General features: G+C 44.5%; 1 protein-coding gene across 1 annotated transcript in view; it reads left to right on the forward strand.

The window, feature by feature from the left end:
- The window catches only part of DDX49 (DEAD-box helicase 49), a 71,533-nt gene that overhangs the window by 8,953 nt on the left and 50,883 nt on the right, over positions 1-11,697 (forward strand). The window contains exons 4-5 of the mRNA XM_078671336.1: positions 2,615-2,736; positions 3,106-3,293. Of these exons, the coding sequence (XP_078527462.1) occupies positions 2,615-2,736; positions 3,106-3,293 (310 nt within the window). The remainder of the gene's footprint in view (positions 1-2,614; positions 2,737-3,105; positions 3,294-11,697) is intronic.

The raw sequence follows: 11,697 nt of genomic DNA on the forward strand, positions 1-11,697 counted from the left end.
CCTTAAAAATCGCTATTTAGGAATCGCAAAACGGAATGTTGATACATATGGCCCTATGTGGGGCAATGGCAGATATGGGGCAAAAAATGGGCTGGGGATTAACAGCATCGCCTGTGTCCTTGTACTGACAGTACTGAGAATGCAATGAGAAAACAAGGTAAGGCTAATACTTAGAAAACCTTACGGTGCACTTGATTTGAGATTAATTAATGCACAGGTTACTGGGGGAAAAAAAACAGGACTCAAAATTTGCTAGGAGCTGCTTAACCCTCATCTAAAAGTGTAAGAATGACTTTGTTTCTGTGGGAACTTTTCCGGGAATTCTAGGGCAGTCAGTGTGCTTTGGTTTTTAATTGTAACAACAATGGCCTTTTTCTACGGGTTTTCTGAAGCTTTACCTCTAGACCCAAAACCTAGCACCAAGCACAACCCCCAGGCACTTGATCCTCAGGGTAGCGAAGCGGCACAAGGCTTACTATGGGAGGTGGTGTGGGGTAGAAACTCGGAACTCAATGAAACATATACAAGCAGACCGTCAATCAATGGCCAGCCAGCGCTTTTACGTAAAAGAAAAAGCACTTTACTTTCAACACACAACACATCAATGTACATACAACATCAAAGGGGATGGTACTCAGTTCTTAGGATGCGAGTGACTCAGACGGTATTAAAGTAGTCCACTTCCAAATTGTATAAGGTATTATATCAAAATTACAGTCTGCACAGGTTAGGGCACATTGCCCTCCTTGGGGGCTGAGGTGGGGGGGGGGGATTGGTGAATAAGGATCTCTTGGTGCCCCTCTGGGTTCCCGTCTACCTTCTCTCTACCCAGCCTCCACAGATAGTGATGGCTAGGTTCTTGGTAGTGCATGAGTTGTCCAAAATCTGTCTATAATCTGTTGTTGCAACAACTGTCAGTCCCCAGACGCCCAGTGAGCGAACGGTACTCATGCTCATCAGAAGAGGGTGCACATGGTGTGTTTTCTATGCAGCATATCTCAGCACAGGATTGCATTCCCCGTCACAGGAAGCCTTCAGGGCACATGTACGATTGTTGTGCGTGCTGAGGCGGAAAGTCAAAACGTTCTAAAAGTCGGAATCCTACAGAACTTGCTACTTGGAACTCAGGGCACGGGCACATGCCCCCAGTGCCAGACTGGGGATCTTATAGTTGCAGCAGTTTCCATCCCAAAGAATTGTTAGGTGACTTTCAAAATAAAGTTTTCCTTTGCATACCTTGTAGACTAGAGCTTTCCACGAGTCAGATATAAAAAAACTGGTTCTGTTCTACTTTCTGGAAACAACTCTTCATTGTGCGGGAAACGTGATGCGACTTCAACTGGAGCTCTTCTGCCTTCAGCAGCTGTTGCTTTAAAGTGTGCATAGGTGTCTATAGGTCACGTCTGTGCAAGAAGACTCAGGTGCTCGGGCCTCTGTGCTGCTCAAGACCACGCTCCTGTGTACCTCAAGGTTGCAGCGGAGTACTCCTTTGCTTGACTCTACCTTTTTCAGTTTTCAAGGTCCCACCCAAGCTACAGGCATCCTCTAGCTGTTTCACCGTATGACACTAATCCTCATAGAAGGGCATTATTTTTTGTAAATTAAATCTTCACAGAGCTTCAGCTTAGCCGTATGGCCTTTTACCTCGCATAGTGTCTGCTTGTTCCTCTCCAGATTACTCCTACATTTACAAATCCAGCACTACGTCACCCAGCACATTCTATTCCTTCAACCTCTCAACCAGGTCCAGAATCTGCCACGGTCACCTTGGGTAACTGGTAGTGACACCTCAACAATTGAGGTCTTGCTCATTTTTCACATTTGACAGTCCACAGTTTTAAAACTGACGCCATGGTCTTCAACCTGTGAAATGTGGCATTTTGCTGCAGAGTAAAACAGCTCTCCAAGTCCTCTTGTTAACCCCTATTTGAATTAAAATGTTTCCTACTGATTGGCAGGGATAATAACACACCTCGTTAGCCTTCATTGTCTTCTGTATGAAGCTAGAATTCTACAAAACAAATCCTGTGAATCGCTCATAAAACAGTTCTTCGCTAATAACTTTGTGTTGTCTCCATGAAAAACTTGTGATTGTAGCTGCTTTTCACAGCACCAGAAGTAAATTTGCAGTGCTACTTTAATCACTCAAAATAAGGAATTAACAAAAAAAAGAAGCTTTCACCCGCAAAGCCGTAAGACTTTGAAACTGTTAGCATGCATCTATCGGATTGTCCCCAGTTCTCTCAGCAGGGCATTGTAAACCTTTCTTTGCAAGCCCTTCTTTGCCCTGAAATGATCTGCTAATGTGCATTTCTCTGTAAATCTCTTGGTTATGTTGAGTGTTACCTCTGTTTCTTTACTGTTGCATCATGCTTTGCTGATCATAAATCACAGTCCTGTTATTTATCTAAGGCACATTGATGAATACAAAAATCAACAAACATTCTTTGTGGATATGTGGCCCCTGCAGTGGACTTTATGTCCCAGATAAGTTCTCATCTGTTCTGATGATCACCACTAATTTTCCTCCGGCTCACCCCTCTGTCTTAAGCACTAGGATATGGGATACCCTTGACTCCACTTCTCCTTTTAGAGTATTTCCTTTTTGTTTCAGACATGATTGCACAGGCTTTAGAATTATCCAGAAAACCACACATTGTGATTGCAACCCCGGGACGGCTCGCAGACCACATTCGTAGCTCGAATACCTTCAGCATCAAAAAGATAAAGTTTCTGGTAAGTGAGTAAGACAGATTTATTTGATTACCAAAACGTTATGTGAACCTCTCTTTAAGGCATTTAATCTGTTTTCTGTTAGAGGAAAGCTCCTTCATTACATTTGATGGAAATCCCACTATTTAAATATGCCATGTTGCTATAAAAACTTAAGTTGTCTTCTGTACGTTTTGTGCCTTCTTGCCACGGTATTGCATCAAAGCATAAAGTGCAGAGCATTTGTTTTTAAAAGAATCCTGCTCTGCGCATCTTCTGGAGGAGCAGAGGGTCCTGATTATATTTCACTGGCTCCAGTTTTGTGCATCTTTCCACTTAACCCATTCTTCTACCATAATTGCTGCTGGTATGTTTGTCCTGCCCTATGATTAGGTCCTGGACGAGGCGGACAGGCTTCTGGAGCAGGGCTGCACAGATTTCACCAAAGACCTGGAAGTGATTCTAAGCGCCGTCCCTGTCCAGAGGCAGACCTTGCTGTTCAGCGCCACCCTGACCGACACCCTCCAGGAGCTGAAGAGCATCGCTATGAACCGGCCCTTCTTCTGGGAGTCCTTGTCAGAGTGAGTGAGCTAAGAGCACACACCCTATGTATTGAGCTAATAAAAATCTTCCTTTGCAGGAGGGTTTTTTCTACTGTGATGGTCCATTTGGTGTTTGGAAGTCTAGAACTTGATGAAAGAGGAGTCTATTCTGACTTGCTTTAACTATTTTTAATATATCCAGTCACCCCTAAAGAAGGCCTCCTGAGCTCAGGATGCATTAAATTAAAGTGCGGACATATAAGTGCAAGCCTATATGTCACTATAGTAGCCTACCAGCTCTGTTATGTTATAGCCGATATAGTTCATGTTTGATACTAAACAACTTACCTCATATCCCCTGACAAGAGTCACAATTCAGAGTCAATGTGGCCTGCACCCAGTTGGCTACGTTAGAGGTTGCCCACCTGAATGCCCCAACCTTTCCACAGCTGCTGCCGCCAAGACAGGAATCTGCCCCCCTTCCAGGAGGTGTGAACTCTCCCAGGAGTTAAACTATGGCCTGGATGGAAGGACGTGACACCTCCCTCCCTTACAGGATGACTAGTTAAGTGGCACATCAATGCGGTGAGCTGCAAAGCTTACACTGCCTCTGATATGCAACCCTGCTCCCTCCAAAAAAAAAAAGAAACAGCCCGCCCCAAGCACGTTTGCATCCAGAAAAATTATGTGACCTTGAGGTGTACATCCACAGAAGGCTAGGCATGTCCCTAGGGTGGGCTACCTCGTTTGTACAGTTAAAAGGTTTCTGCCTGTTTTAAAGTGGCAGAATAAAGGGCATGGGTAGTAACAGTGACATACAGTCCACGATGTAGTGACCTCAAGGGTGGATTAGCCTCTGGGTCTAGTAGCCCATTGGCCACTTGAACCCAAATCCCTAAATTTAGGATTTAAGGGGCAACCCTGGCACAAGAACCTCAGTTCTGATTTGAATTGCAGCAGAGGACACAGAAGAGACCCGAGTCTACGGCAACAGGACCTGCACAAAGTAAGGGCTTGATACTCTGCACCTGTGGCAACCATCTTGATACCTCACGACTGCGACTCGTCCCGGACTAAAGACTGGTTTCCTTTGGACAGAGGACCTCTTTGAGAGCCAAAGGCAACTCTCGGCTTCCTTAAACTAGTGGTGCTAGTCCCCTGCATTCTACAGGTAAAAACATATTGGAACCAAAGAATCAATGGCCATCAGGACCTCCAAGGGGGTTGCCCAAAGTAGATGGTCCACTGCATTGTGGGAAATGTAGTCCTGACCTTCAGCAAGTTTCAGGGGCTACCGTTTTCCCCCCATTTCGAAATAACTTCTTGCCGACCTTACCGCTGCCAAGGTTTGTTGGTGGCCAGTCCGGCTACCACCACGTATACTCGACGCTGCAACCTGAGGGAACTCCGCAGCCCCTTCAGCTGATCACAGCAGTGACCCGGTTGCTAAATTATTATTTTTGGTACCCGTTTCCTCACCAGCACCATGTAGGCGATAAAACCAGCTCATCTGCGGCTCCCGCTTTAACACCAGGGACAGCCAAGACAACTCTGCAGTCAGGCCTCTCAAGCCAGGTAAAATCCTAGTGACTGTTGTGGCTTGGACCTGCTTCAATACAACCTGCAAGTGACCAATTGTCACTAGTGCTTTTTACCATTGACTGCAATGCTAAAGTTTTAATCTATTACCTCTTTTATTTAAACCATGCTCATCAAGTGATACTCACAATGTAAAATCTAAAAATCTCTGTTCTTATGATACATACACGGCAGGTATAAGGCGCCCATCACAGTTTGCCGTATCGTTAATGCAGTTAACAAGGACGCTTTTAAGGCCCTTCTTAAGCATGTCTGTAATTCGACAATTATCACACCACCTAAGTAGGGGCTATTCCCGCAATACATATAAAATACTCTGTATTCCTGTCAAGCACCCCACACCTTCTCCTATTTCTTTGGGCAGCCCCATCTCTCTTATACCACTTTTTCTGCCCTTTGACACCAATTTAAATCAGACTTCCAGTCCCTCAATCTGGAAAATTCAGCCCTACCCCATGCCCAGGCTATATTTTTTTATATTTAAGGCTTGGCAGTTCGAGCAGGGCTGTTCCCATGACGCACAGGGCATGACTGATTTGCACATAGCTGGGCCTGAACTGGGGTGGCGAAGTGAGCTTTAGAACGTTGATGGATTCAATCCAGATCTGTGACTGGGGGTGAGTGTCTGAAAAGTTTCAGTGCTTCGTCTATCATCTCCTTGTGTTTGCTTTATATTTCTTTTTGACCACCCCCGCAGCTAACATGAGCCAAAGTTTGATATTTTGTCCAGGATTCCAGCAGTAGCCAGTTGGCACTCAGTGCGTTGATGACCAACAGTACTCGGGACATGGCCTCATTGACTACCCTCAATATTCTTGTATTTTGGGGCATTCCTAGAGAATGTAGAAGTAAGTTCCCCTCCTGTCCGCAACTCCTCAGGCAGCAAGAAGTAGTCGCCTCCCAATTGTAGCCAGTCAGGTACGCGAGTAATAAGCTCAGTGTAGGATTGGAAGTTGAGTAAGGGAGAACCTAGCTTGAATGCCTATCTCTTGGGCTTTGAATTAAATCAACCCAATATTCATCATCTAGGTCCCCCAGATCTCCTCTCCAAGCCTCTCTCAACTTTACTAACTGATCGGGAAATTGCTAATCAGTATACGATTGAAATTTTCACCTCTGTGAGGAGCCAGTCTTCCAGAGGAGAGTCATCTGGCAGCTGTTCCCCATTTAGCATGTGCTTCCGTAGAGCATGTCCAAGTTGCAGGTATTTACATTTTTCAGTGTCTCTCAACTGTAAGTCTTTACTCAGAGTTTCAAAAAATATATAGGCTTGGCCCTGCCATACATCCCCCAGATGCTCACTTCCTATGAGTTCACATCCTGAGAATCCCAGAGCGGGGTCATGTTAGCGAGTCTGTCTTTCCATCCCAAAAACCTTCTGACAACCCTCCGTGTTCGAACCACATTTTGGGTGCGTGGTGGTAGGTCTCACTCTTTCTTTCTCCAGTACAGGACCAACTTTTGACCTCTTTGTCTCATCACCGCCCTATCTACTCTATACACAGGTTCCTGTCGATCCGCGAAGACCCAATCATTAATTACTAGCAGTTGGCAGGCCCAGTAGCCTTTAGTTATGTCTGGTACCGCTGTGCCCAAATCGTATACCCCGCTCTATAGCTTGGAAAGCGCAATACGCAGTGTACCTCCCCCTTCCATAGTAGTGCCCTTACTTCATGTTCTGGAAACTAAATCTTGCGGAATCCAAAATTACGTATTTTGAAACGCATATATCAAATGTGGGAGAGTCATCATTTTATACAGCAATGCCCTCCCCTCGAGGTCAGCGGCAAAGTACCCCAGTGCAATGCATCCACTTTCAGTCTGTCTAGTTGTGGGTTAAGGTTTTTGCCTAAAAATTAATGGCGATTACGGTAATGTGTATTCCCAAGTATAAGAAACTGCCCCTCACTATAGGAGCTGCGCAAGTTCTGGGGAGCCGCAGTTTATCCCCGTCTGTGGGAAAATGAATGATTTGGTCGAGTTCATATGGTAACCAGAGTAGCTACTCAAGAGGTCGAATATTTGAAGGATCCTGTCAATGGAGAGGCCGAAATTGGACAGATATAATAAGATATCATCTGCATATAGGGAAAAGCGTTCCTCCCACTCACCTCAACATCGCACTCCCCACACCAACGGGTCCTGTCTCACCCATGTCACAGGTGGCTCAAGAGCGAGGGCGAAAAGCTTGAGCGAGAGGGGACAGCCCCGTCTCATGCCCTTGTGTAGGGCAAAGATTCGGGAGACCGCACCATTGACCCTTACCCTGGCCAGCGGCTCTCCTGATATAGTAGCCTGACCCATTCACAGAACCTCAGACTGAGTCCCATTCTCCCCAGCGTAGCCAACATATAGTTCCACTCTATGCTGGTGAATGTCATTTTGGCTTCAAGGGACATTACCACCACAGGGACTGATCAAAGCCCCCCCCCCCAGTTTCATGGAGCACTCTGAATTCATGCCGTAGATTCAGACGGGTGCTTCGCTGGGGCATAAAAACTGAGTGATCAGGATGGATTAGTGATGTAATGACAGTACGCAGCCTAGTCACCAAGATTATAGTAAGTATCTTCGTTTCTACATTTAATAGACATAGAGGCCTATAGAAGCCACAGTCCATTAGTGGTTTGCCTTTCTTCTGTATAAAGACCTCCTTGGCTATTTGTTGGTCTTTAGGCAGTAGCCCCTTAACCCACACTTCTTCAATATATGGCCCGCATGTGTGGGGCCACCATGTCCACCATCCTTTTATTTAGTTCTACTGATAAGTCATTGTGTCAAGCAGCCTTCCCAGATTGTAAGTCTTGCAATGCTGCAGTAAGTTCGTCTTCAGTTATGTCTGCATCCAATACCTTCCTATCGTCAGTGGGAAGAATAATTAGGGAGAGGCCTTCAGGAAATTAATGCAGTCGGCCATCGTTCTAGTCGTCGTGGACTTATACAATCCCTCATAATAGGCGGTGATTGTGTCTGCGATGAAGTGACTTGTTGTCTAGGCCACTCCCATCTCATCTAATCTCTTACCTCTAGGACCCAGGACCTGTCTTTAAGTCTCTAAGATCCTGTTGTCTAAGGCGCCTCTCATTCGAAACCCTAGCTTCTAAAGCCATGATCTCAGTCTCAATCTCAGTGCATTTGAAATTGTGTTCTTTCTTGGACCCCCTTATTAATGCCTGAGCCTGTCCCCTTACTACAGTCATGAATGCCTCTCACAATACACACTTTGAGTCCACTGTTCCAACATTCTCCGTAAAGTATAACTCTGTACTCTCCCTTATCTTCTCTTTGAGGTACTTGTCTTTCAGAAACTAAGAATCAATCCGCGGATGCAACAACACAAATTCCTGAGTGGGCTCCTACAATGTTATCCCCACCAGGGAGTGATCAGAGATTCCCCTTGCATAATGCAATGCATTTCAAAATCTGCCAGTAAACAAGTGATGTGTATATATATATATGATCAAGACAGAAAAGCTGCCACGTGGCGCCGAGTAGTGTATATATATATAGTGTTTTGTTTTGGGGTGATGGAGCCGCCAGGGGTCCACCATCCCTAATGCCTCCGCAAAGGATCCCAGGGGCTCACGATTAGTCAGTTATATATTAAATGGATGTTGCAGGATTCATGCGAGGCAGCAACGGAGCTGCCTCTGTGCATGGCCATCTTGGTTGGTGGCTAGCCACACCCCTTATTTTTTATTCTAAAATCCATAACTCTTTTTAAACTTTTCTGATCGTCTTCATTTTGGTGTCTAAATTTATATAAAAATCGGTTTTATTTTTATAAATTGGTGTTGGATTTCTTTGAGTTGTGTCAATTACTTATTGTCCATGTTGGTACTCTGAAACGCTTAACATGTGTTCCTCTAGTAAAGCCAGACTGCTCTTTGCCATACTACCAAAACAGAGCTAAGGATTTATTATTGTGAATCCGAGGACTATCTTTGGGGTATTGTGAGAGTATTACATAGTGAAGCCCAACCAGCATCACTACATAATTCTCCACCTTCCTACATTGGTGTTACAGCGGTGGGACCCTGAACTTGTGTTTCGCAGAACTACTTGGTCATAGGTGATTTTTGCACAAGAAATCCACTATTGACTTTAGACTCCAAAATTATTTTTTTTAAATGTTTTCGGGAATTTTTATATTGGAATTTCAGGGCTCTGTGTAGACCCCCCACCCCATTCCAATAGTAAAACAAAAAACATTGAAAGTTAGGAAATTTTCTTTACGTTTTTTATAAGTTTTAGAAAGGACCCAACTTTCAGTTAAAAAGTTAGGCACAATGGAGGCTGCAAGTTACCCTCACAGTCACTCATTAAACATAAACTCAGGCAAATGAAAATGATTTAAAACAAGACCCTGATTTTTCGGAAATTGTTTAACCTCTCTATACGAGAAAATAAAAAAAAGAAGACATTTGGCTAAAAATCATATGACCTAAAGAAAACTATTGTGCCATGTCTTAGTGAAAATAAATTTGGATGAAAAAAAAACATCTGATGTCACACTAAAAGCAAATAGCATCTCTTGTCACAATAAGCATCCATTTCAAAGGAGAAAATGGCTTCTTTGATGTTTGTGTGGCACAGTAAAACCTAGCTACAAATAGCGAGAATTCCATCTAGGGAGAAGAAAAACAAGCACAATAAACCTGTGTGCTTCTTTTGCAGAAATCTGAGCATTGCTGTGAGGCCTTGTGCTTAGGCCAAGTGGCAAGGTTTGTTTGCTTGAGCCGTCCATGTTTTAGATTGTGGTGCTTCAGAGACGAAGGCACAAAGGAGGGTGGGAAGGTACAGTAAAGGGAGAGATGGGGAGTGAATGGGAGAAGACAAAAGGGGACTCCACCACAGTAAAAGGAAAATGTTTAAAACAGTTCACGTTGGGTGAGCAAGATGTTTTAAAGCTTTAAAAAGCAAACACAAGCTGCCTTGCAGACATAAAGCAAAGCTAATAAAAATAAATGATGTTTTAAGCTTACAAAAGGCGACACACTGCAGTATAAAAGAAAATAATAAAATAACTTTATTGTAATGAAAGTTGTTTGGAAGCTTTAAAAACAGGCTGCCTTACAGTGAGAAAGCTGAGAATAAATGTAATGCACGGTGTTTGAGCTTAAAAAAGGCTACACATGCTGCCCCTATAAACAAACCACCATAAATCAATTAAAATTAAAGATCTCATATAGATTTAATAAAAAGGGGAGACACGCTGCCTTGCAGACAGAAAGCAAAGAAAGAGCTTTAAAAAGCAGACACACGATGCCTCTATAAACAAATATGATAAATGACTCTATGTTTATGCAAGATTTAAAAAGGCGAGACACGCAGCCTTGCAGAAATAGCTTGAAAAGGCGACACTTGCTGCCTTAAGGACAGAAAGCAAATAAATAATAATTAAAAGGCAACACATGCCTGAGGGTTTAAAGCTTTACTAATGACACACAAACACACCTTGCAGTTGCAGACCGAAAGCAAATCATCAACAAGCGGTTTTAAAGCTTTACTGATGACATACTAACAAAGGCTAGATTCCAGAAACACTTGCAGAAAGCAAAGACAAAAAATAGTGTCCAAAACAAACCTACAAGCTTCAAAGTATCAGGCTACAAGTAATCAGGCCATGCTCTTTTGAGGGGGAACAGCACACGAAAAGGAGGGACATTTATGAGAATTACCACATACAAGTAAGCATTTACAAATGACACTCGGCATTACAAATAAAAAGCAATGGGCGGGCTGTAGACCACAGAGTGTAAACAACATATCTCGAAGAGACAGAGCAATCGATGTGTAGGTGAAACCTAAAAAGGAGTTCTCAAAAAGGCCCTAAAGTTATTCGCAGACCAAAGGCAGGGCTAATTAAAGTAAGAACTGGGACTCGGCAACGTTGTCAGGGGTATGTCATGACTGTCATAAAACAGTATATAAGAAAGGAGATGCAGCATGCTATAAAAAAAAGTCCCCAGTGGTGGCTAGCGTAGCAGTGGGGATGGGAGTGCCCTCTGGAGAGACCAGAGGTTGCACTGAAGATACTTTAGTTTTCCTGGGTGGGGGGGATATTGAAGCCCCGGCAGTGTTGGCGCCAAGCCTGGATAAGTACAGGCGAAGGCCAAAGATCAATGTGAATGAGGAAGAGGCTCTGAGAGATACAGGTTACAGTGTCACTATGGTGGCAGCTAGATTGGTGTCCCAGACCAAATGATACCTGATGTTAGTCACCAGGTGACCAGTGCTGACAATGAGACTAAGCTCAATCCAATGGCCTTAATAAGCGTAGAGTGGTTTAGGGGTTATTGGCTCAAAGAAAGCGGTTGTGTCCCCTGCCATCCTTGTGGAGTGTCTTTTGGGAAATCCGGAAACCTCTGCTTGGGCAGAAGTGGAAAGGAAGGCTCATGCAGAAATGCTGGGTCTCCCTGAGTGGGTGTGTGTGTTAATACAAGCCGCACACCAGGGAAGTCATGGGAGCATGGATCCTGAAATAGTGGAGAGAGGCTCCCAAAGCGCGAGAAAGGGCAAGAAGTCTGCTACGGCAGCTTCAAAGAGACTTCAGGCCCAGGGGTGGGGGGGGGGGGGGGGGGGTAGTTCTCCTGAGGGAGATGCCCAGGTGCCCAGGAAGGGAACTGTGACTGAGGGAGTCTAGCCTGACCTTGGAGACCTCCTAAGTTTAGGAGCACCCTCCAGAAATGACCTATGCCAAGGACAAAAGGCATGCCCAACTCTTGAAGGTCATAAGGAACAAGCTGCAAGGAAAGACGAGAGAGATGTCAGTGGGTCCTACAGGGTCTACTGGGAAGATGGGGCTTCTGTATACTGAAGCCAGGGACCCCAAGCCAGGGGC

This window comes from Lissotriton helveticus, chromosome 12 (genome assembly GCF_964261635.1).
Source record: "Lissotriton helveticus chromosome 12, aLisHel1.1, whole genome shotgun sequence".
Taxonomy (NCBI): domain Eukaryota; kingdom Metazoa; phylum Chordata; class Amphibia; order Caudata; family Salamandridae; genus Lissotriton; species Lissotriton helveticus.